The 26336-nt window shown below is 38.3% G+C and overlaps 1 protein-coding gene across 14 annotated transcripts in view; it reads left to right on the top strand.

The window, feature by feature from the left end:
- Nucleotides 1-23642, top strand: part of EMSY (EMSY transcriptional repressor, BRCA2 interacting) — a 41296-nt gene extending 17654 nt beyond the window's left edge. For 5 of the 14 annotated variants that reach the window (XM_088157565.1, XM_088157573.1, XM_088157544.1 and 2 more), the window contains 14 exons: nt 366-633; nt 2654-2926; nt 4973-5122; nt 6840-7013; nt 9341-9477; nt 10944-11117; nt 12021-12219; nt 13497-13661; nt 13915-14073; nt 15781-15840; nt 16901-17052; nt 18480-19043; nt 20033-20401; nt 22026-23642. In XM_088157565.1, coding sequence (XP_088013691.1) covers nt 366-633; nt 2654-2926; nt 4973-5122; nt 6840-7013; nt 9341-9477; nt 10944-11117; nt 12021-12219; nt 13497-13661; nt 13915-14073; nt 15781-15840; nt 16901-17052; nt 18480-19043; nt 20033-20401; nt 22026-22220 — 3039 coding nt within the window. In that variant the 3' untranslated portion in view covers nt 22221-23642. The remainder of the gene's footprint in view (nt 1-365; nt 634-2653; nt 2927-4972; nt 5123-6839; nt 7014-9340; nt 9478-10943; nt 11118-12020; nt 12220-13496; nt 13662-13914; nt 14074-15780; nt 15841-16900; nt 17053-18479; nt 19044-20032; nt 20402-22025) is intronic. The other 9 variants (XM_088157546.1, XM_088157604.1, XM_088157580.1 and 6 more) reach the window with 6 other exon arrangements.
- The last annotated feature ends 2694 nt before the right edge of the window (nt 23643-26336 follow it).

Here is a 26336-nt window from a genome sequence, read left to right as displayed (position 1 = left end):
TGGACAAATGGCTTTTAAAACGTGCTGGAAATCCATTCAGTTTCTCATAAAATGGGTTTCAAGCTTCCTGGCCCAGTTTAATGAAGTCAGCTTCATTTCTGTCTGTTTGCCTTCAGACATGAGATAATTCTACTTTGCTTTCCTACTAGTAATTGTTTTCCTTAAAAATCCTAATTTTAAGGAAATGTTAATCACCACTTCAAAATAGTTGAAATGTTTTCTTGTGAGCAGATGTGATTGACAGTCCTAAAAGCTGTTAATAAACTAAATACACAGACAGACATGTTACTGAAATTCGATGCTTCTAAATAGATGCAAGGAACAAATGAATTTCTTCTTGTTTTTGTTTTTTTTTCTTTTTTTAGGTCATAATAGTAACCACCTCTCCAAGCTCAACTTTCGTACCCAACATCCTTTCCAAGTCCCACAACTATGCAGCAGTTACAAAACTTGTCCCAACATCAGTCATTGCTTCAACTACTCAAAAGCAGCCCGTGGTTATCACTGCTTCCCAGTCCTCAGTGGGCAGCAGCAGCAGCAGCTGCTCCACTCCCTCCTGCACTGCAAATACCATTGCTGTGACTGCTGTAGTGTCATCCACACCGTCAGTGGTTATGTCAACTGTAGCACAAGGTATGGCAATTCTTATAAAGGCTCTTCCATTGAGGAGCTGGACTTTGCATTGAGAATAGCCCTGGGGGGATGCACCTTTTTGTTTACACGAGTAAAGCACAGGACATGTGAAAGAAATCTGCTGATGAAACTAATCCAAGAGACTCCATGAGAGTACTTGTTGAAATGTTTTCCTCTGTACTTCAACAGTTAATGTGCAGATCTTCTTTCTAAAGAGGATGTGGTGGGGTGATGTGACCTAGCTGTAAAACAACATAACCTCAAAATGACTGGCTTTAAGAACTTTGTCTGGTACACAGAAAAATATATATATTTTCAACATTTGAAGGTGATTGCATCTCTAAAAGCCCAGTTTACAAAAACATGCAATCTTAACATCAAGTAAATACAACTTAGTAACTTGCCCAGATGACAATTCTGAAAGGTAGAGAAGTGTTTACACCTTTTTATCAGGTGTATTTTATCAGCATGTCAGTTTTCAAGCCCTTTATAATTAAGACCTGAGTGGGCCTGATTGAAATTCCTAGGTTTCTGATTTCAAATTCCAACTGTGTATGCTAGCCTGACTGTTTCAGCTTCACAGCCACCATCTAGCATTTGAAAGGGAAGCTATGAATGAATGAATAAATGGGCCTTAGTGAGCAGTACTTGAAAGAAAAACCTGTCTGACAATGACAAGTGTCACATCACAGTTTTTCCTGGTCTGTATTTTCCATTCTTGTTCCATTCCACAAAATATCGAGTAGCCATATCAAGGCTGAGGAGGTGTTTTCCTTCCCTAATGCTTGTATTAATATAATTCGATATTAATCTATGGAGCAGAAGGGCTTACAGCAGGCTTTCATATTGTTTGAACAGTTGATTTTTAGTTGAGTTTGGTCATGGAGGAGACTTTAATTTTAAAGTACATTAGGTGGAGTATCTCTGCAACGATGGTGTTTTATTTCCAAGACTATCTGTGTCATCGCAGAAGATGCTGGTGAAAAGTTTTGTGACATGAACTGATAATATCTTCAAATGTAAAGTTAAACTCATGAATGAAAAGAGCTGCCCAAGGAAGTGGTGTAATCATCTTAAATGATGCAGTGAGAAAAGGGTTCCTGATTTGGATTGCCAGAATTGTACCTTTAATATGATTTCTGTCATCACTGCCACCTGTTTCTGTTTTCCACTATAACTGGGATTTAGTTAAAAAATTGCTTCATAAATATGGACTTTATTTGTCTGTTTTGGTGCTTATGGATGTGTAGTTTAGAATTATGTACAAAGCCCGATTTTGCTGTAAATGTTGTGACAGCTATGTAGGGGAATGACAGAAATAATAAGATTTATTTGGGAACTGTCTTTCCATCTTACAGCAAATTTCTTTTAATCACTTTTATTTATAAGATCACCTCATCTAGCAGCACAAAACAGATGGCCCACAGTTTTATAACTTACATATAATTCCTTGATCTTTTTTAAAATGCTAACCAACTCTTTAGCTAACAGATACTCCCTTCCAATGTTGATGGGTTTGATATTCGACATCATCCTATTGCCAGCTTTTTGTCATTATGATTTTAGAATCCTTGAATCACAGAATGTTTTTGGGTTGCAAGGGACCTTAAAGATCTATTTCCTGTCCCCCTGCCAGAGGCAGAAACATCTCCCACTAAACTAGGTTGTTATAAATATTTATAAATATATCTATATTTTTTAAAATGCTTTAACTGTAGGTATTTTGCTTGAAGCTTAATGATGAGATACTGAAAATATTATTGAATTATTTGTATTACAAAAGGTGCAGATTGGGTTTGTGGTCTTTCCATTAGTTGCTGTTCTGCTGCTGCATTGAAAATCTAAATATAGCTTTGTTGCTTCCTAACAGCACTTCTGCTACATGGGAGCTTTATTTCCTCTCATATATCAATGCATTTTTCAGTAGTAAAGATAACTGAAATGTTAGATTATTTTAGAAATTTTAGTATTTTTCTTTTTCATTGCACTGTTGAATCTTAAACCCTTTACTCTTTCACAGGTGTATCTACATCAGCAGTTAAAGTTGCTTCTACCAGACTACCTTCCCCAAAAGGTTTGGTTGGGAATCCAACTCAGATCTTAGCACAATTTCCCAAACAGCATCAGCAGTCTCCCAAACAGCAGCTGCACCAAGTCCAACAGGCCCAACAGCAGCAGCAGCAACCACAGCAGCAGCAGCAGCTGGTGCCGTGTTCTGTAGCCCAGCAGCAGCCACAGCAGTCTCAGTTGCCAGCTGGCATCAAGCCCACCATTCAGATCAAACAGGAATCAGGTAGTTGGAGTTGATCTTGGGTCACATTCATGAGGTCTGACTGCAACTCAGGAAAGTAGGACAGAATTCTGTCCCAAAATGTGCATGGGGGAGTGGTCACGAAGGCATCATTTCTTGAGTACAGGATTTGGCTTTAAACACGAATATAAGCGTATAGTGAGGGATGTTTTAATGTTTTCAAGTAACAGTAATTAAAGAATGTGGTTCTTTCACTCGTTTGGTTCCAGTATTACAGACCATGCTTTAGTTATGTATGTTTTTATCTTAGAGGGTGAGAGGTATGTAAATAACTTCAAAATTAATGTGATTCGCAACCTGAAACACACCAGTTTTCTGAAGATTGAAGAGTTGTTCAACTCTGTCACCTGCAAAAAGAAGTTACTCCATGTTTTAAATATTTTCTTTGGTCCAGAAATCAAAATGTACTTTCGAGGTACTTCTCAAAACAAATACAGTCAGACTGGATTCTTTTTGTGACATTGATTCGTTCAGCTGACTTTGGGCAAGTCATGTAATCTTTCTTTCTTGGCTTTTCTCTGCTCTAGCACACGGTTTCTATCTCAGCAAGAAGTAGTAAAAAATAAAGTGTGCAAAGTTATCCAGTTCTCAAAGAAGTGCTATAAAAGTGCAAAGTATTTTTATGTATATTAATTTAAAATCAGTATTTTATTCCTGACAGTAAAATTATTTTATATCATACTATTTAGATCAAACAATTAAAGTAGACCGTGGAATGAAAAAATAAACAGCCCTGATCCTGTCCTTTGAAAAAACTCCTTTTGGATTATAGGACCATTGCTTAAGAAAAATAATAACTACTAATTAAGACATAAAAAAAACCTTCCAGCCACTGAACAGTAGTAATATGAGCTTTATTTCCTTGTCTTCTACAAGGAATTTAGGCTCGTTGTACTTTTTAGTTAGCAGTTTCTTTGGAAATACCATCTGATACCAATTCTTTCTGGAAGATGTAAATCAGTTTTCATGGAGACTTTACTTTTTATCCAGTTTTGTGTCTGGATGATGCAGATACTTCAATTTCTCTTTCAGTTTGGAGCTTACTTGCTCTGTACTGCTTTTATAGTGAGTGTAGAGAGAAGAAAACATCTCTGGAGGATGTTCCACATCTCAAGTGGACAAAATTTTTCACCTAGGAATACTTGTGTACAAACGTAAGTGCTTCATCTAGATGGGATTCATCCAGGCTGTGTGTTCCATGGCACCTGGCCACCACAATGCAATGCATTTACCTCACCATGGAACAGATCAGAAGATGCACATCTCCTGGATGTACTTTAGAACAGGTGTTGTGAATCCACTGGTTTACAAAGAAGTGAATCTCACAGAGTTACCATTCCCCAACACAAAATTGAGAGAGGGGGAGCAGAATCCTGGAGGTATTAAGGTGTCCTCATCCATCATTCTACTCATAGCTTAAGCCAAATTTCTTTGTGGCTTTAAGATAACCTGTAAGTCAAGGGGAATGAGAGCAGTTTACTTAAAGTAACCTTCCCTAGCCAGTGTCACAGTTGCTTCCTTACCGTCCCTAATACTCCTTGTGCAGAAATGTTTTTAATTTATTCAGGATGGTGAATTTTGTCTAAGTTTATAACACATTAGAATTTACAGACTGAATTGATGAGAAATTACTTTGCTTCTAGATGGTTCATTGTATATGAACCAATTCAGTCTTGGTTGTAACCTGTTGGCTCCTGGGAAAGTTCTTGATTTTTGTATCATGGACCAGGAAAAATAAAAATGACGTCAACAAATCAGTGATGGAATGGACAGTGGAAGTAGCTAGGAACTGAAACAGGCACATGAAAGGCAAAGATGATGACTTTCTTGGTATTTGCAAAACAAACAAAATAACTCAACCAAAACTAAGCAAAAACAAAACCCTCAAAAATTAAATCATTTTTTCATGATCAAGAATACATGGGCTCAATATTGGGCTACTTGCCCACTAGGCCTTGGTCTGAAAAAGCATTTCAGAAAGTAACTTATCGTGCCTGTATTTTAACAGTGACCTTTCTCCTTTCCTAGGTGTTAAAATAATCACTCAACAGGTGCAGCCCAGTAAAATCCTTCCCAAACCAGTTACAGCGACCTTGCCCAGCAGTAGCAATTCACCCATTATGGTGGTTAGCAGTAATGGGACTATCATGACAACTAAACTGGTCACTACTCCCACTGGTAAGTTATGGCTCTGAGAAGGGAAGGGAGGGTAAACCCAGACATACAGGTGATCAAACATGGTTTATTAGGGTTTTAAAAAATAGCACTTACCTCGCCACAATGGCACATTCACAATCCTGTTGTTATTTATTCTAGATCAGGATTTTTGCACTGAGTGCTCTTTTATTCCTCTGTTTGAATTGGTACACAAAAATACCATTTTTCCTTCCCACTTTATTTTAAAGGAAGTTTTCATGCAACCTATACAGATACTTTGCACTTCTGTAGTACCTTGCATTACGTGATTTATACTGATTTAACTGAAGCAGACAGGTCAGCACCATTTCTGTTTTGCATAGGTGGGCTTCAAAAAACATGTGACTTGCTCATAGTCCTGCAGTGAATTTATTAAAAGACTGGTATATTGAAATTTAAGCTCCCAGTATTTTTCTGGGCATCTGATTGTATTTGTGTTTCTAATAGATAATAACACAGACTGTTCTGATTGTAAACTTGCATGAGGAAAACTTAAAAGGTAGCTTTATCCTAGTTTTCAGAAAACTCTTCATTTCCTGATTTTTTTATTTTTTATTTTTTTTTAGCACCATATTAGAACCATAAAATCGTTACTGTTGGAAAAGCCCTCTAAGATCATCAAGTGTGACCATTAACCTGGCACCACCATGTTCACCACTAAAAACCTTGTCCCAAGTGCCACGTCCTCATGGCTTTTGAATGCTTCCAGGGATGTTGATTCCACCACTTTCCTGGGCAGCTTTTTCCAATGTCTGACCACCCTTCCCACGAGCAATTTTTTTGTAATATCGTACCTGAACCTCCCCTGGTGCAACTTGAGATTCATCTCCTCATGCCTTTAACATAAATTAAGGATTAATATCCTGTTTATAGCCTAAAGTACTCCACAGATACATTTTTGAGTACGTTAGAAAAAACAGAAGTTTTGCAGTTCATTTAGTTGTTAAAATCTGTATTGTGATCTCTTGGATGTGAACACACCTTTCCTGACAAAACAAACTGCTTTGCTCTGTGATCTTTAGCTATTAAGGGTACTATCTGTAGCAGTACAAGCATAATTCAGTGCTTGTGTAGCTGTTACTGTTTTTGAACAAGTTTCTTTTGTGGACTCAGTTCTCCTTCCATTCAGAAAAGGACTAGTTCTAAAAAAACAGCATTTATACTATGTTGAAAGGTTTCTTTTGTGCTGCTGTATGCTAAGTCCATAAAATAGCATCATCATTGTAAATTCTCTTTTTTTTCTAAGGATGTTACTTAAACCAGTCATTGGTGGTTCTCTTTATAAGCAATCTGTCATATAGAAGTATCATTCCTGAGAGGAAGGGCTGAGTTCTGGTTGTGCCATCAGATGCCTGACTTCTGGGCATCTAAGGGAACAAGAGGCAAACTTATAGGCAGAATCTGCACATCTATTGGAAATTGCAATCTTATGCACAAGGACATGAATTAAAATAAGGCAGTCGTGGAACATTTGTTAAAATACTCAGAAGACTGTTATATAAATTTAAATTTAGAATATACTTTAGTATTTCTCTGTGGATTTAAAAAATACTAGAAGAATTTTAAACAGTGGTGATAGATTGCAGGCTGGGATATCTTTGAATAAATATGACACTTTTTTCCTAAACTAACATATTTTTCCACAAATATTTTTAGGGGATTGTGTTGTAATAGTAAATTCTCTCTCTCTTCAAAACAGGAACTCAAGCAACATATACACGGCCAACAGTGAGCCCCTCTCTAGGAGCTCGGGTGGCTGGAACTCCAGGGGCTGCTACTTATGTGAAAACTACAAGTGGTAGCATCATTACTGTAGTACCAAAATCACTGGCTACTCTAGGAGGGAAGATCATCAGCAGTAATATTGTTTCTGGTAGGCATGTGATTGCTTTTGTTACTGTTAAGACTTTTATTTCAAAAGTAACTTTGGGCTTGCTTTAATTGTTCTGGGCTCTTCTGTGGGTTACATGGTCAAATAGTTATTAGGACCTTTATTGGAGAATTCAGAAGAAAAACAGCTGACCATGAAGAAGAAGGTAATAGGTAGAAATTTGAAGGTGAAGTGTTCTTAAGGATTGTGGTAGTTCTTGTGTTTAAGAAGGAAACAGCAAATGTGGAGGAAAACTGGGAGGAAAGAGAAATGTGAGGTGGGGACTATATATTGTACAGAGGGCAGAAAGATCAGAAAGCACTATTGGCCCAAATTTAAAGCATTTTACAGTTTCAATGCTGCCCTTCTCTGTTCCACTGCATATCCAAAAAATCAGAATAAAAATGGACTGTGTATATGAAATTCAGCTATGCAGTCTCCACCTTATTTGGATATTTGCAGTGGCAGCCTGTCTTTCCCATAGCCCATGTTCTTCCTTAAGCTTTCCCTCCCAGTTTTATGCAGGCCATGCTGCTTATCTTTGTTAGCCTGCTGACTAGCCCTGGTTCTCCCTGCTGGTTGGGTACTGGCACAGGTTGCCCAGAGAAACTGGGGCTGCCCCAACCCTGGAAGTGTTCAAGGCCACGTTGGACAGGGCTTGGAGCAACCTGGTCTAGTGGAAGGTGTCCTTGCCTGTGACAGGGGTGGAACTGCATGAGCTTCAAGGTCCCTTCCAATCCAAAACGCTCAGTAGTTCCATCATCTCTAAAGATGGGATCTCTTTGGGACCAGCACCAGTGACAATTTCTTAGTATATGTTTAGGACTTTAACTTTGTTCAGCAAAGACCTGACATGGCACCAGCCAGCTCCAGTCACCAAAAGGTGCTGCACAAGCTATCCAGTAAATGCACTCTTGGGCTGTAATCTGGTGGAGCAGTTTTGTAGGTTTTGATTTCCACAAAATTAGTTAGTGATGATACAGCATCTTCTTCAGCAACAAATAACCTTTTTTTAGCTTGTTGTGGGTATGGTGAATTGTTAAGACAATTTCTAGGTCTTGTAATGAATTGTACACAAGTGGAAGTATTCTCCTGAGCAGCAGCTCATGTGGAGAAACCTGTGAGTGATCCTGATGAGGATAATAATGATTGTCTTGAAAGAACACAAGTTTGGAAATCATGCCTGCTTTTTTTCTTCTGTTTACTTAATTCTTTTTGCTAAGGGAGCAGTCTTTAAATGCCTGTGAAGTCAGTAGGATTAAATAAATCATAATCTTGTCAGCATATCTTCCCTTTCCAGAATTAGTAGAATTGCTAATCTGAAATAGGTTGTGAAGTATCTACAGGCATGACTAATGGGTAGAAGGTAGTAAAGGGAATCCTTGGGTTTGCAGCTCTATTGTGACTGAATGATGCTTTCCTCTGGGGAAAGGGGAAATTGTTGATAAAAAGCTGTCTGAGTACTACTGCAATGGCAGTGTGATAGCACTGATGACTGATTCCAGTGTATGTACTCTTGTGGACTGTGGAAGGCTGACCAGAATTACTTGTCACTGCAGGTAACTAAAACCTGATAAAGGGGATGGAGCTAATTAAATACTAACAGAAATAGCCAAGCCAACTCTTAAAAACAACAACAACAACAAAAGAAACCAACCAACCAAAAAAAACCCAAAACAAAAACATCACAACTCCCCCCTCAAAAAAAAACCAAACCCCAAAACAACAAACCAAAACCACAAAAAAAACCCCACCACACTTCTAAACTAATCTTTTATGGACTTGTTGTGAAACAATAGCATGTTTTTCTTTTTTCCTTCTTTCAATCCACTACTCATCACTTACATTACAACAGAAAGAGCTGGTGTTTCTCTTGACTGGAGATACATTCTTGGTATGTAGATTCTTCTACCGAGGTCATCTGTAGAAGAGCATTTGTCTGTGCAAATAGGACCTTGAGTTTAGTGGTGTCCTTACCCCACCCTAACTCCAGCCTTTGAAAAGTTCTACATGTTTGCCTGAGAAAGCTGTGTTAGTCTGCTCTGTAACTTGTGAGAAGGGATTGCCTGTCCTAATATAGAATACATTATGTTCTCCTGGGCACACCTGTTTTTACAGGTTTTGCCTGTTTTAGATGAAAGATTTGTCCAGTTGGCATGTAATCTTTCCATGCTGAGTTGGGTGACATGAATTCCAGATGCTGCTGGTTTCTTGATGTGCTGTCAGATTTAAATACAGTGATTCCTCTATAGCTTACCAACTTCTGTGGTGAAAGGAAATATGCAAAATGTGATAAATCGTGCATTTTTTCTTTTCCCACAAAAATTTAGGAACTACAACCAAAATCACTACAATTCCAATGACATCAAAACCCAATGTGATTGTTGTGCAAAAAACTACTGGAAAAGGAACTACAATTCAAGGGCTTCCAGGCAAAAATGTTGTCACAACACTGTTGAATGCTGGGGTAAGTAATTATTTCAAGTCTCAAATGGAGAACCTAGTGGCAAGCTGTGTGGTGGCTGCTGCATTCATTCTACTAAAGGCTCAATTAAAGGAAACTGTGCATGAGCTCCTTAACAGATCCTGCATGCTTTGATGTCAGGGTGTTTGAAAACTGGCTGTAGTTTGCAGAATATGATTCCATGCTCAAAGCAAACTGGGGATGTTTTCAAAGCTACAGGGAAGTATGAACTATAGAATTTGCTTTTTTTTCCATGGATAATAATTTTGTATTCCTGAAGCAATTAAGTAGATGAAAATTACTAGAATCTTAGCCTGTTTGCTCCAGCCATTTTCCTTTTGGGTATAAAGGGCAGAAATAAACTGTGTCTTCACAGTAGGGGAATCATTTTCAATTAATGTGGTGTGTAACATTGTGATATCGTGTGCCCTGGGTATTGCATAGTGGTGAATTATTTTTTGGATAACCTGAGCTATACCTAAGAATAAAATCAAGTTTCCAGCATCAACTGAGCTTATCTATAAGTACTAGTAAATAAAAGTCATCAATGTTCCTAGATAAAACTGTGAGATTTAATGCCTTAGTCCTGTAAAATTCAAAAGGCTTCTTGAGTAACAGAACTCAAGAACCCCTCAAGAAGGGTTTTTAAACATCTTTTATAATTTTTGTTTTAGGTTTTAAACTTCCCTAGATTTAGAATTAAAGGTCTATTTCCAGACAGGTGGAAATGTTATGATGTTATACGATAGTAGCTACCGAAATTAGGTGGTATTTTTGAAACTAGTATGGTTTGAAGGATTTCCAGCTATTTCATGGATATTGGTAGGAGCAGGCTACTAATGTAGTTGCTCACTTGTTTTGTTACTGTGAAGCGTTTTAGAAAAGCATGCTCAATGTCTTTGCTTTTCTTAAGCTATCAAGAGTCTAGTCATATATAAACACTATAGTCAAATGATTCCTGTGAAACAGCTGTGAATCTGCATTTTTGATGCAGTGAACTTTTAGTTGAAAAAAAAGTCCATACATAATTGATGTCTTGGTCCTAAAGACAATGCAAAAATCTATATTTAGATAATTTAGTTTTAGAAACTCAGTTCAAGTTTTGCAGATGTCTTGCCAAAGTTAGTGTTAATAGAAATTGGTGGTCTTAAAAAAGCGTTTGTGGAGGATTTGAAGAAAGTTCCAATGTTAAAAACTTCGTCTTTTAGTTACTTATTTTTATTCACCCCTTCAGGGCTGCTCAAAAGGTAAGGTAATGGAAAAGTGGATTTTGGTAACTTTTTCCATTCAAAACCGTAAATTCTTTTCTTCTTGGTCATCTAATGTATTTTGTTTCAAATAAATGTAGTTGTAGCAGATTTATTTCACGGTACACATACTCACATATAACGGTATTTTTTTTTTTTTGAAAATCGGGTCTCACTGAACAATTCCATTAAGTTAACTTGTAAATTTTGACTTCTCTACAGGGGGAAAAAACTATTCAGGCAGTGCCAGCAGGAGCAAAACCTGCTATCATCACTGCCACAAGACCTATCACAAAAATGATTGTTACACAGCCAAAAGGAATAGGGTCCACGGTCCAGCCAGCCACCAAAATCATCCCAACTAAAATTGTTTATGGTCAGCAAGGGAAAACACAGGTACAGTGAGGACCCCTTTCTGTCTTGGAATGTACCCCTAAATTTTAATTGGAAGTAAATAATTTTTCAATGTGTTTCCTCATTTGTTCCAGGTTTAATATATATCTGTGGGGAATGAGATTTAGTGGTGTAATGAGGTGGCCTCGATCTTGATTTCTCAAGCACAGTATCTGCATCTGTTAGCTTTTTCTGAAGGCCTAGAACAAGTCAAAAGGATCTTTTAAGCCTTTTCTGTCGCTGAAACTGTCTGGCCATGGCTCCAGATACTTGTTTACATCTTGCAGCTAATGGTTAGACCATGAGAAATAAAGATGCAGAGTCTGGACATATGTCATCCATCAAATCTGAGGTTTTATTAAAGTTTATTTTCTGCTTAATACCTGTTCTGGCTGTCCCTGCAATCTTGTGTAGTTGGTAGGGCCGTATACAGAGAATCTGGCTTATTTCTGGATGCTTTCAGTTTCAGCTTTTTCTCTGGCTGCACTTAGTATTTGAAAGAACTAAGTTTTTATCAGATGTAACATTTTGTGTGTTTTGATTGTTCAAAACTGCATTTATTGTGGAAGTGCTTCTCCTTATCAGTGCAGTGCATGTTCCAGCTCACTTGTGTAGCTTTCTCTTATCACACTAGTTTTATCTAGTCCTGAAAAATAACTGTTTAGTGGTTTATTGTGTTAAACACCTCAAATTACTGAGTGGGAAGTACATTCTTGTGCATTGGCATTTACTTGGACTTTGTGGTTTAATAATCAAAGTTGCTGAATTTAGAGGTAGACTTTCTAAGTAAAATATTAATATTACGTAGGTGGTGTACATAGATCTGAGTGGCACCCTGTGTTTTGATTGCTCAGATCTGTTCTCTGGAGTGCTTTTACTATAAACAAAATTTACCTTTCTGATTAGGTCCTCATAAAACCAAAGCCAGTGACATTTCAAGCAACAGTTGTGAGTGAACAAACCAGACAGCTGGTGACTGAAACGTTACAGCAGGCTTCAAGGGTAGCAGAGACAGGAAACTCATCTCTCCCAGAAGTGAAAGAAGAACCACAAACCTACACTGACAGTAGCTCTTCTTCTACAGAGTCTTCCCAGAGCTCTCAAGGTCTGTGTTGGTGTCACATAATGTATGTCTTCCAAGCATGCCAGCTTGCCCCAGAGAGCTCTGTGTTTCTCCTTTTAGCATAGGTTTCACCCCATCTGTTTGCAGTGAAGCACCATTGTTCCCTTACTTTTATATTTTTGTTTCTTTTGGGCTACTTAATATATGCTGTCATTAATGCTGAAAAGTGGTGATTAAAGGTGTCTTACTGGGCTCCAACTTGCTGTTAAAATGCAACCTGTTCTCTCTTCCTGGAGAGTCTGCCAGAGGTAGGCAGGGCAGCAAGTTCTGGAGGTTATTTTGGCACTCCATGCTCTGCCACTGTCTTTCCAGAGTGTGTACAAGCGTCTCTCTGCTGCATGTCTGGAAGCTGCCATGGGACCAACTCAAATCTTGGTCCTTTTATACACATGTATGTGCATCAGGATGTATATCAGACATGGAGTCCTGATGGGAATTGTGCCCTGGCTTCAAGCCATGATACTGATGCAGCTCTTTGTGTGTAAGAGGAGCATAAATAATAAGGCATAAACCGAATCCAGGCTATGTTCGGGAGTGACCGTGATATGTATCACTACAGCAAGTGTCTCTGTGAAACCTTTCTACCTTTTCTATTTAATTTTGTAACTGTTGGGCTATATGGCCATTTAAGTAAGTTTTTAAAAAGTTCTGAAGATTGAACCAACTTACCAAAATTTAGATTTTGTTAGTTCAGAATGCTAAATACATGCTGATCACTTGAACTGCTAAAACCTTTTGGAAAAATAGTTCAATCCAAGGCAAATTCAACATACAAAAAAAAACCTGCTGAACTTTGATTTTTCAAACAAAATCTTTTACAAAAAACTACTGGTTTTTGGCTAGAAACTGTTCATAACATCAACAGTGTTTTACTTCAAGAATCAATTGAAATAGAAACTAAAGTGCTGCAGAATGACAGTATGCATCCTTGACAATGCTCAAAACTAAGAAGTAATGAGTAATTTGGTATAATTTTGAACTGTCACCCTGCTTTAAAGCAAGAGGTTGCATGAGAGCCCTCCAGCCCAGAATGGTTCTATGATGACTTGAACTGGCACAGGTTGCCCAGAGAAGCTGTGGCTGCCCCATCCCTGGAAGTGTCCAAGGCCAGGTCAGACAGCAGCCTGCTCTAGTGGAAGCTGTCCCTGCCCCTGGCAGGGGACTGGAATGAGATGAGCTTTAAGGTTTCTTCCAACCCAGACCATTCCATAATTCTATGATGTGCCTTTGTTTTGTTTTGTTTTTTTTTTTGCAAACAGATTCGCAGCCTGTAGTCCATGTGATTGCTTCAAGAAGTCAAGATTGGTCTGAACATGAAATTGCTGTGGACACAAATCCTACGATAATTTACCAAGATGTATCCAGTGAATCTCAGTCAGCTACTTCCACAATAAAAGCTTTGCTGGAACTTCAGCAGACAACAGGTCTGAAATTGTTTAGGATAACTTCAGAGGTTATTTTTTGCTTAAGCAGGCTTTTGTACTAAATTTTGTAATTGAAAAGCACTTACCTTGAATCAACTTGATTCCTTCGTTTTTATCCTGTATCAGTTCGTTTGCATTTATTCTATACTGTTCATTATATTTAATTAAACTGGTACATTTATATTGTAGGTTTATTTTATTATGAAGGTTTATGTATTAGAGGTTGATTTTATGCTTTGCTTTTCTTCTAAAGCAGTGAAGGAAAAGTTGGAATCAAAGCCAAGGCAGCCTACCATTGACTTGAGCCAAATGGCTGTTCCAATCCAGATGACTCAAGAAAAGAGGCATTCTCCAGAAAGTCCTTCAATTGCTGTTGTAGAGTCAGAACTAGTAGCTGAATATATCACAACTGGTAAGTGGCTAAGGTAGTGTGAGGGTGGCTTTGCAGTTGAAGTCTGAGGACTTAATTTTGAAGTTTTCTTGCAATAGGTTTCACTTTTGTGTTTTTGCTGTATTTTGCAAATAAATTTTGCAAATTTTCTGTACAGGAAACGAGTCTTTTCTTCCACTCCTGAGAGAGACCCTGTGCAGGGGACAGAGATTGCATCTGCCTTGCTGGGGCATAAGGGAAAATGTTTCTAACTGAAACAAAGGGTGGTTGCTTCAGGATAGCCCACTTGAGCAGATTTTCTGTTCCCTGGATGTAGAAGACAGACCATCCTTAAAGGAAAACATCCAGTAAAGAGAAAGCAGAAAATGAAGCTACAGAAACCATAGCCTAGGCTTTGTATATACTGAAAGGAGCCAGACATTGAGTTTGTTAAAATCCATTTAGTCACGAGTTAAAGCCAGGTATGCATTTAGCCTGCTAATGTAGCCCCAGTTTCTTCATTTGCTAGAAAGCTTTGAACTAATAAATATGCACTTTTAAAATATATGTTACTCAAATTCATCTCTTTAAATTCTTGACTTCTCCTATTTGGACATCCATTTTGTGCAAGTCCTTTCTCTTGTCTCTCCAAAGTTCCCTCCTACCCCAGAACACTAGGTGTGAGTCACTTCCCATCCATACATGAAAGATCAGATGGCCTGTTTTCCGTTTTAATTTCTTAAACCCACACTGCTGGTCTCTATATTATTTGGAAGATGAAAGCAAAAACATGTTGAAAGTCTACATTGGAAAAGAGAAATAAAACTTAATAGTATTAAACTGTATTACTACATATCTGTAGCTCCAGTGATTTTAGTGCTAAATGTCTAATCAGATATTTTCATTTTGTTCTGTACCTCTTCCCCTTGCTCCCGTCCCTTGAATGCATGAATTTAAGTTGTGTGAAACTGGAGCTGGGGGGATGTTACTGTTATTCCTTTAAGTAGCACTTACTGTGTTTGGCTTCAGTTTCAAATGTTTGAATTATGCTCCCTTGGATCTCCTTTAAAACAAACGCTAAAGTATAATATATGGTGTTAAAGTGGTTTCCAGTTAGCAGTTAGATATCTTTACTGACACAGATATTGTGCATTGAGCTTCTCTTTAAGGTTCCAGTTTTTGATGGTTCTTGTTGTGAAAGTTGATTTATAAGAGGGCCTTTTGCAGGGAGGATGGAGAATTAGTCAGTGTCTTTGTAGACTTCAGTACTTTTCTGAAGCTTAGAAGCCGCACAAAGTACAATGGCTAAAAATTTCCTGAAGATATGGGGATACTATTTTTAATATTAGGATTCCTGTAAACATTGATTTGAAATGCAGGAATATACCAGAGAAGTGCAGGTTCCTATGGGTTGGCAGCAGCAGATTCTGCTGCAACACTAAACTGGTTATTTTGCACTTAGATTTTTGTCCCTTCCCCCAGTTTCTCTGGATATTGCCAAGAAATGCAAGTAATTGAGTTTCTTTTTGATTTAATTTTTGCTTCTCTGCATTTATCAGTAACCCACATAGCTATATTTTCTGCTAAAAATTCTGTAGTAGGATAATAAAGAATCTATAATCTGTTGTGAAATGTCCTGCATGGGCCTAGACCAGAGGATTTGGGAGCTGGGATTCAGCATGTGCTTCCTCTTGAGGTGAAGGGAGCAATTCACACATCTTAGTGTCACCATTTTTTGTCTGTCTGCAGACTCAGGAAGACAGCACTGTATTGGTTCACATTCGGAAGAATATCTACACAACCATATAGGTTAGAAACTTTATTTTTAAATTAAATTTTCAATTGTCTAGGAATTGTTGGGAGATATCGAGGATAAATCTGGCACAGCATGCAGGCCAGTATTGATATAAACCAACTTTCTTGGAGTGAGAAAGTAAAACTACCGTATTTGTTCAAAATTTGACCTTTCTTTAAACCTTCAGAAAGGTCACTAAGACCTTTTAATTTTAAGTTATATTACAACTGAGTTTAAACTTTGCTTGTTCTCCTTCAGTGATTAAATACTTTGTAACTAAGAAATTAGGTTGCACAAATATTTGCTTATTAGTATGGACGGGCATAAAGTGATTTGGATTCCTATCTTATCAGTGACTGGAATATAGAATGGGTTTTTTGTTCTTTTTTCTCAGCAGCACATGATTTTTCTGTCAATCCACTGTTTAATTACTGGCCTATCACTATAGCTCTGTAACTCAAGCTAGATCTGTTCTCAGAAGTGATATAGACACATACAAGGTCTCCATTTTTTGATCTATCTTTTCTGATCAGCCTCACCGGCTTTAATAATAGCCAAACATTCTGTCTGCTAATCTTTCAAATTTAGCTTATACTCTGGGGAGTATTGTGTGCAGTTTATCAGTGGTAGAAACCCGGTGAGCAAGGCTTGCAGCTCTTAATTGCTGTCAATTGTGGAGGCGCTTTTAACCGTGTAAAAACCACAGAATAGCTTGTGTTCTGCAGCAATAGTCCAGTGCTGTATAAAGAACTCAGAGCTAAACATCAAGTATGAACTCTGCTAGCAGAATTGGTGTATTAGGAAAGGGTGGCCAGAGGAGGTTTGGACCAAGTGTGGTTACTTAGGAAACAGAGACAAAAGCAGAACCCCCGAGTTGCTACTTCAAGAGGTTTCTCAGAATAGCTCTATCCATTAACATTTAATAATTAACACTAGCACACAGTGAAAGACATTTTTCCATACTTAGATTTTTTCACTCATGTGTGCTTTCATTTGAAGCTTAACTGCAAAGCAGACAGTCTTAAGTTCCTGCAGTTAGTTCTGGAGAAGTGCCACTGACCTCTTTACTTTCAGTCAGTCATCGGTCCCAGCCCCACCAGTCATCTCAGCCCCAGAGGACGCTGCTGCAGCACGTGGCTCAGTCGCAGACAGCAACGCAGACTTCTGTTGTGGTGAAATCTATTCCTGCATCCTCCACTGGCGCCATTACCCATATCATGCAGCAGGTTGGATCCTTTCTTTTCCCAGCAGTCTGTAAACAGCAGTAGGCCATATAAATTGCGTAGGACCAGGGCTTATTCTGAATGCATGTATCATGTGCTGCCACCAAAAATATTCAGCATGCAGGCAAATCAATGATTTTAATATCTCTTCAGTAGTGTAAGCCAAAAGAGAGGAGGTTTAGATTAAATATTAGAAATAAAATCTTTACTGTAGGGATAGTGAGGCACTGGCATGGGTTGCTTAGGGAAGTTGTGGATGCTGCATCCCTGGAAGTGTTCAGGGCCAGGTGGGACAGGACTTGGAGCAACCTGGTCTAGTGGAAGGTGTCTCTGCCCATGGCAGGGGTGGACTAGATGGTCCTTAAGGTATTTTCCAACCCAAACCATTCTGTGATTGTGTTTTGATGGTGAGGGAGGTTGTAGTATTGGAGTGGCCTGACCTCTTTAGGTTATGTTGGTGATAGTGTAGGGGGAAGAGGGCTGAAATGGAATTTGGTCAGTACACAGTGCGTACAGCATCTTTTCCATTTGATGTCTTTAGTTTGTGAATAGGGAGACTTCTCTGAATCAAAAACTCAGATCATATTTAGATCAGGACTGTGGGGATTCCAAACAATTCAAACAAGCAGTGCAGTTTGTGGTGAAATCTTGCTGAAGCCGCTTGAACGACTTTGATCAGGACCTGCTCAACTCTGCAGTACTTTGACTTGTGGGAACTTCAGCTGCAATCCAGAACAGTACTGTGTTAGGCTTATAAACTCGTGTCAGGCAGTATATTTTTACAGGTGTTGGATTAGGCTGTTTCATCTTGCTAACGCCCTTTGTTAGTTCATGTATACATTTTGGTTTACAAAGCATAGGTTACTTGTTCCCTCAAAAAGTCAAATGTTTGTGTAATGCCCAAGAAAGAAAAATTGCAATACAATTTTGAGAACGGAAAGAGAAAAGAGGATCTCTGCCCGAAATAGGACAGCCTGTAGTTATACGGAAGAAACCCTAGAGATGATGATTAGGCTTTCAATAGGCAGAATAAAAATTTATTGTACAGAGAGGCTCTGGCTTGAATGAGGAGCTTCTGGCTCAGCCACCTGCTATTCCCTGCTGCTTCATATCCACCTGCAAGGCAGCTTTAGGATGCTTGGGGCCTCAGTCTGACACAAGTGAGATCTACATAATTTCACTGAGGGTTAGTTGTGAAGCTCATGCTCTCACATAGAGATGTACCGCAGTTTAACATGATAATAGTAGATCTTGATTGCTTATATATTGTGAAATACCCACATAAGAGTATCTTTTTATACATGAATTGGGAGTCAGTAATGGTAAAAAAAGTTAAAGTAGTCCATTTGAAACATTAAAAATTATTTCTAGGTTGTATATTCTTATATTTCTCTTTACTAACTTTCTCTAAATTCTTCCTTCTTCTTAAGGCCTTAAGCAGTCACACTGCGTTTACCAAACACAGTGAACAACTTGGAACTGAGGAAGGAGAAGTGGAAGAGATGGACACCTTAGATCCTCAGACTGGCCTGTTTTACAGATCTGCCCTGACACAGCCACAGGCACAAAAGCAGCAAAAACTGAGTCAGCCACAGCTGGAACAGACTCAACTGCAAGTGAAAACTCTGCAGTGTTTCCAGACTAAGCAGAAGCAGACAATCCACCTGCAGGCTGATCAAATCCAGCACAAACTCCCACAAATGCCCCAACTTTCCATAAGGCATCAAAAACTAACCCCCCTGCAGCAAGAGCAAGCACAGACCAAACCAGATGCACAGCACCCCCCACACCATATGATGGCCAAAGAAAGGCAACTCCCTACCTTAGTGGCACAGCCACAGCAAACTGTAGTACAGGTGCTTGCAGTAAAAACCACGCAGCAGCTGCCCAAACTGCAACAGGCACCAACGGCACAAAAAATCTTCGTGCAACCCCAGCCCCCCCAGAGTCAAATGCAGCTACCTGCCTCTTCAGAGAAACAGCCAGCAAGCCAGGTAACGGAATATTGATAGCATGCAAAATACACATCGCTGTTCAAGGAAAAAAAAAAAAAAAGTAAAACACCGACCCTGTCGCTGTAGCAGTGTTTTGTCCTGGCAAGAGAGAATCCCTCATTCCGCTGGTAGTAATTATCCCAGCAGAAGGTTGACACTAGGAGAGAGAAGCACATGTTATATGGGAAAAATCCATAGAGCTCACAAACGTGTTTTGTTGGACAGTTTTTATTAATTTCAGCCACCACTGGTGCATGGAATTTGTCCCTAGTTATTTTCTTTTAATTTTTAGATAATGACACATTAGTAATTTCATTCCCGTAGCACTTTTTATTTCTGTAGAAATAAAGATGAATACACTGCAGTCTCCTAAGGCTCTCCATTGTTCCTCCTCCTTTGTAGTTCACATCTTCCTGAAGTTATATGCCTTTCATGTACAAGAGTAATTTAATTTTCCTTGGGAGGGAAAAAGGCAGAGACTGAGGAACATGGGAAAGAATGTATTTTAACTAACTCCAGAAAAGTACCATTTTTTTTTACCCTTTCAGGAATAGATGTGAAAACTAGCAAACATACTAGGGGGCTGTAAATCCCAAAGGAAAATTAGGCTGCTGTGGTGTTATACTGCTACAATCCTTATCTAGCAGCCTAAAAAGCTGCTTTTCCCCAGGCTTCAATTAACTGTTGCCCTATCATTGCTAATTCCTTTGTTAAAACACTGAGTTTCAATTGTCTTCCTAATAGCAAGTATGTTGTTTGTGCCATTCTGTCCTTGGAAATATTGATGAGGATTTCAATAAAAAAAATATTAACTGTAATATGCACAACAAAAATTTGGTTTTCAGGTGCAACATCTAACTGTAATGCAAGGATCCACTGTTACAGAGATAACTTTTGAGGGGCACGAGCCTCCTTTTGTTTCAAAGGTAGCAGGTGGCAGTTCTGTGCCCAAACTGGCATTGCTGGTTACCAGCCTATTTCCCATGCAGGCATCCACGGAGACATCAGTAGGAGATATATTGAGAGTGTCTATGGTGGAAGCTCAGATTGATGCAAACATAGAACACACGATAGTGGATCCCCCAAACAAGGCCACGTCCACTAGTAAAGCTGCTAGTGAAGCAGAGTCGTCACCTTGTACCCAGGGCCCGAGGGTGGCTGCAGTAGGGATGACGGCACCTTCCATCCCCCAGCAACAGACACATGCAGAGTCCAGCTCAAGTCCTCCTGCTGTTGGTCCTACTTTAACAGAGAGGAAACTCGATGCACGAGGAATACCTACAACAAACCAGTTTATACACATTCAGAATATATCACAAAAGAAAGCTGAAGAGAGCTCATCAGAAATTGTTGTCCAGGTAAGAGAAGACTGAGCAAATAAGGCAAAGATTGAGCAGAGCAAACACGTGTCTGATGCAATGATAGCCATTGAATGATGTTCGAGTGCTTATGGGTTTATTCCTCAGGTTTTGATTCCGTTTCTCTCTTAGCTTGTAATCAATTGCTACATTGAAGTGTAATTCTTTTTAATTGGGCTCAGGTTTCTCCAGTACTGTATCATTCACTCTGTCCTCAGTGTTTTCCTTCTTTTGTTAAGAAAACAACCAAACTCATCTCATTTTACAAAGTGCTTTCATTTGCAGTGCTTAAAACTGCCTCAATACTCAGTACGAAGTTACGTGCTAGAATATTTTATCTATTAAAGTTGCTTCTGAGTATAAAATTAATGACATGGTAGGGTTGTGCTTACTGGAAAAAATCAGCAAGTAAGTTCTGAAATCAGAAGAAAGCTTTTTAACTTCACTTAGGATAAGACCACCTCTGAGATAAAATTACTATTGATCTTTAGCCTAAATGCTTTGAATCATTTCCTAACTGCTATGCTTGATGTTTTCATTGATTCTGCTGTCTTAAATATGATGGTTTATGTTTATGTAATAAGATGTTTATGTAATAAGTTGTCAGAATGTCAACTGAGGAGGTATTTAAGTCTTCCAAGTGGTATAATGTGAATCTTTGTAGACAAGTTGATTTGGCTTATGTTCACACAAATGGTAGTGTGGATTGAAATTGTTTTAATATGTATCATACTTGTGTTAAAGTGAAAATACTTCTGATGTGGGAAACAATTTGTGTGCAGAGGTTTCAAATTTTTCATGCTATTTTGTGAAGTCTTTACTGAAGCTAACTTCTCTTTTGTAGAAATTGCAAGTTCTGTATTCATTTTTAGTCCTCCTTATAGACAATAGACAAAGGTAGATTTCTGTTTTACTTCAAACCTGTATCTTTTGAAAATTGGTACTATTTATCATTGTGGCATGCTATGAGCAGTTTCACAAGTCAAATAATGGCCAGAATTTCAGTTGTATAAAGTCAGAGGTTTATCTTCTAACTTATGAAAGTATAAGTAAAAATAAATAACATCATAACCATAATAATAATAGAAATTAATAGCTATTGTTTTTCCTCAGCCTCTGAGCTGCAGCTCTGAGCAGGGCCAGAGCTTGAATTCTGTTGTATGCAAAAAACATAGTCCTCATGGAGTGCTTGGACAGTGCACTGCCTGGTGGGATTCTTGGGGTTGTCCTGTCCTTTGCAGGGCCAGGAGTTGGACTCGATGGTCCTTGTGGGTCATTTTAACTCAGGTTAATTCTTTCATTGGTACATCTTGTCTGAAAAAGATCAGGCTGAAGAAAATATTATCTCTGCTTTGGGTTTGCAGAATGGTGGATGATGGGCATTGGTTATGCTGTCACAGACCTTTAGGGACGATCAAAGGCCAAGATCACTGCTTGGAGAGCAAGATTATTCAAATTTCACCTTTCACAACCCAGTCCTGCAAAAGGGTGCTTTGAAGCCTTAGTTAGGGAAAAATTGCCCTTGGAAACCAAATAATCCCTTTTCCACAAATCCCTGTGCTTGCACAGATGCCTTTTCCTTCAAAATTGTTCATTAAACTTAAATTTATTTTCTTTCTTTCAGACTATCCCTCACTATTCCATCCCTTGTCACTCCAGCTCCAATGTGGTGGTGGAACCCAGCGGGCTCCTGGAGCTCAACAACTTCACCAGTCAGCGCCTCGATGATGAGGAGACAGCAATGGAGCAAGATGTGGACAGTAGCACTGAGGATGGCACTGAGCCCAGCCCCTCTCAAAGTTCTGCTGAACAATCCTAAGGAATAGGGACACTGGAGTGCACTTTAAAATATCTTGGGATTTTGAGCATCCAAGATGCCCTTCTATTGTGATGTCTTAGAGCACTTTGCCTATTAGAATTGTTCATTGGACTCTTGAAGCTTCAGTATGTTTTAACAAGACAGTATTGCAAAAGCTGCATCTTAAAAATCGTTTTGGAAAAAGAAAGAGATGTAGGTACCAAGATTTAGTAAACCTGTGACAGTGGAATGTACTCCTGTTCAGAAACAAATCTGCAATGAGTTCTACAGCTTGTGCTATTGAAGCCCTTGCCCAGATACTGAAACAGCTTTAAGTGAAAAGGGATCATTATTTTGCTGTGTCTTTTTGGTCGTTGAGCAAAACACCATTGAAAAAATGGAAAATGTTTAATAAATATTTTTATTTTCAAATAGCATGTGAGAGAAAAAATGTCTCTGACAGTGCTGGAAAAGCCCCAGGAATTTTGGAATTGGTTAGCTTTCTTGCACTTGTGCTCACTTAAAAATTTTTTCAGAAGCTTAAAATATTTTTTAAAAATTATTGCTGGTAAATACCTGGAAATAAGCAAAACTGCTAAGTAGCAAAGTGGATTTGCTAGTGGAGTTTTGTTTTCATGCTTTACAAGAAGTAGGGTAATGGTAGATGAGGCATTTCTTTGTGCCATAAGCATACAAAATGCTCATCTACTCTAGTTAACATTTGATTTGTCTCACTTTAAATTTTATATTTAAATAAATAGTTGTTGAAAAAGGTTCCTGTGAAACAGGCAGTTGTATTCTAGTACAAACCGGGGAGAAGGAGGTGTATTTTGCTATTAACCAGTTTTTCAAAATTGGGGATAAATAGTTCAACATCTTTCCAAGTTGAACTTGAGAATTTAGAAGTGAGCTAAGACTTTTAAAAATCTATATTTTACTCTTACATGCTGTTTTTAAGATTGACAATTTGGGGAGTTTAAAAGCTTAAATGGGTGTACAATGGTAGGTTTCCAAAATTAGCCTTAGTCTTGGCTTGTTGAAGCAATACATTCGGGTTTTGTGATAGTTACGAGTCACAGAGAGTGGTTTGGGTTCAGATGGGACAAGAGAACCAGTTTTAATACATTCTGGTAATCAAGACAATACATTTTTTTTCCAAAATGTATATAAAACCATGTTTTTAACTTTTTTGTATAGATTTCATTATAAATAACTAAGCGTTTTATGACTTTGACATATCATTTAATTGTATATACATGTATAAGCCTAACTGCCCACGTTTTGGTGCTGAAGTACTGTAAGTAGATTTCATCCAAAGTCTAATACAGCTTTTTGCGTCATTTTTTTTTTTTTTTAAAGTTGTCATTTTACTGTTGATATTGTCGTTAAGGTGAAATTCCAATTGGAGTAACTCAAACTGAAAAATACAAACCCTAAAAACCATTTATCTTACCTGTCCTGAGTATCCACCAATGTTAGAACTCGCAGTAACCCCTAGAGGGGGCTCTTGGTTTTCTCTAACCTCAGTTATCTTCTAAACTAAGTCACTAGGACCCTCATATACTTCTTTTTTCCTTCTGTTTTCTTTTTCCATCAGCGTTAGTTCCAAAATAATGTAGTTTATAATTGTGGAGAAATGTCCTGATAAATTTGACATGCAAATACTGGAATAGTGGGTTATGAAACTAATAATTTTTTTTGTTACCTTTGTATTGAAATAAGTATTGGTTTGGGTTCTGCTGTTCATAATGCTCAGGATTGAAGAAAATAATATTGTTATAAATTAAACATTACACCTTTCTTAAGTTAAATAATAACCCTGCCAGTATATCACTGTAGGTAGTTAAGGTTTTGATAACTATTCAGGAGATTTTATTCTTGTTTTAATGAAATCACAGCAATCAACAAAAGTGAAGAAGTTATGCTCTAAGTTGTGAAAGTTCCACATTGCTACAGAAGGACAACAAGTGGTTAATAGTGATGTTACTGGCAGTGGGCAGTCTGTTGTGCTTTGCATAAGTCAGCATAAGGAATGGTCTGTATTTCCATACCCAGTTGTGAAAGGCCCAAAGCAGGTGACACACACAGTTCTTTTGGCTTGTATCAAATTTTCATTGTCATCTGGGCTCTTGCAGTGCTTTGAGTGTCCCTGGCATATCCAGGACTGGAAGGCCGTGAGAATATAAGAGAGAACAAGATGTTTTGTAAGTACTCGTGACTAAGAACATTGCCCAGTTACAGTTTCAGTTTTAGGTGAAGGTACATGCTCTCCCCAGCCAAAAATAGATACCAAGAAATGGCCTAAGGTGAATTCAACGCCTAATGCATTCACTGTATTGTGGAGTTCTGGTCCAATTTATTCTGATGTTTTATGCAAGACTTTTTTTACCTCTTTAGTGATGACTGGAGCAAAGGTATGGACAACTACAGTGGACTATTTGGAAGTTCTTTGAAGGCAGAAAATTGTTTTAGCACCTGAAAGCTTTTCATTTTTCTATGAGACATGATTGATTTAAGGTTGACAAGTTGAAGCACATGGTGGGGATGTCTAGGGGTGATGTAAGAAATTTAGAAAAAGGAGCTTTCATAATCAGTGTGTTCATCCTTTACACACTTCTCTTGCTGCTTTCCCAAATTTCAACTTCGTTTTTTTCAGATTCTTTTATTGAATTTGTCTGTTTCAGCACTTCATCATATGAATACCTTTACAAATAAGAAGTAGACAAGATGAGCTAAAATGTAGGATAGATATATATATTTTTTTACTTGATTTTTGAAGACAAAGTGCTTGGAGCATTTAGTCTTCTCTCCTTTGCATGAACTCCAGGAATCAGTACCTCTTCTTTTGTCCTGCCTGGCAGATGTGCAGCTTTTTCTTACCTGCCCTTGGGATACTTCATCCCCCTGCAGCCATGTATCCACGTCTCACAGCCCTATAAAATAGCCCTTGCTAAAAATAAACCATCAGTATGTAAAAAAATATTTGCATATCCCATGCCCCTTATAAGTTGCATCTTCATTCCTGAAATTAATTTGATGTCCCTTCTTGGAATAGAAGAAAGAGTAGGTATGGTGGTGATAATTTTTGGTACTGGGCATTTGCAATAGACTTGTATCTTATCAGAAAGCTGTGGGTAAATTGTAGAGCAAGTGAAATGGCATTAATGAGTTGTTTTGAATTCAGCAGTTTAACAAACGTGCTCTGGTACTGCAGTAACATATGAATTTTCCAAAAAATGCTAAGAAAGTGAACTGAAGTTAGAGGAAGTACTGGAATGTCTGCTTTAAAGATTCAGGGAATCACAGAAGACTGCATGTTTTCTAGAAAGATTAAACCATTGTGGTAACTGTATTTTCAGTCTTAGACTTTCTCCCGCTGACAAAATAAACTTTTGAAATTTCAGGGCAAAAATAGAAAAAGGGCCCTTAGGGCCCTTTGAACAGGACACATGATTAAATCAATGAGATTTTTAAAACAAACAAAAACCCCAAGTCCACCTATCTAAAATTTTAAAAAGTAAAAAAAACTTGAATTAAGACTATATGCTTTTGTTTCTAATGCAGAAATAGTTCCTGAAGTCTAATGATTTCACGGGTGAGGGTGGTTGTGCATCCCCACAGGTGCTCTTAAAGGCAGATTATTTTAACTTGGCAATATTCAATCCAGAGAAGACTTATCATAATTTAGGGTAATGAACTAGAAAAAAGTACTGCTTTGGGGTTTTCCTGTATTGGAAAAAAAGTATGTTTAGCACCTGTGTGTCTGTGCTTGGCTCCTTTCCCTAAGTTTTGAAGTAAACCATGAAGAATGTTTGCTAACCTGTGCACGGTTTCCTTCCACACTGTCGGACTGAGTTTTTCCCCTACTCAGAGACTGTCCTGAGAATCTTAGAACCTTTTTTCTCCCAGTAGAAAAGAAACACTTATGATAAAATTAGAGCTTAACATAGCTTATCAAAGAGAAAGTTAGGGAAGAAGTACCTTTAAGTGTATTTGTAGGTTTCTTTGCAAGAAGAAATTGTTGTAGGGCATCGGTCTGGTAAAGAGGCAGAGTATCACCATCAAATGGTTTGGGTTGGAATGGACCATAAAACTCATCCAGTTCAACCCTCCAGCCATGGGAGGGACACCTTCCAC

The sequence above is a fragment of the Sturnus vulgaris genome, chromosome 2 (genome assembly GCF_052056855.1).
Source record: "Sturnus vulgaris isolate bStuVul1 chromosome 2, bStuVul1.hap1, whole genome shotgun sequence".
Taxonomy (NCBI): Eukaryota; Metazoa; Chordata; class Aves; order Passeriformes; family Sturnidae; genus Sturnus; species Sturnus vulgaris.
Note: the sequence above shows the minus strand (reverse complement) of the source record. Positions and strands in the feature narration are given on the sequence as shown.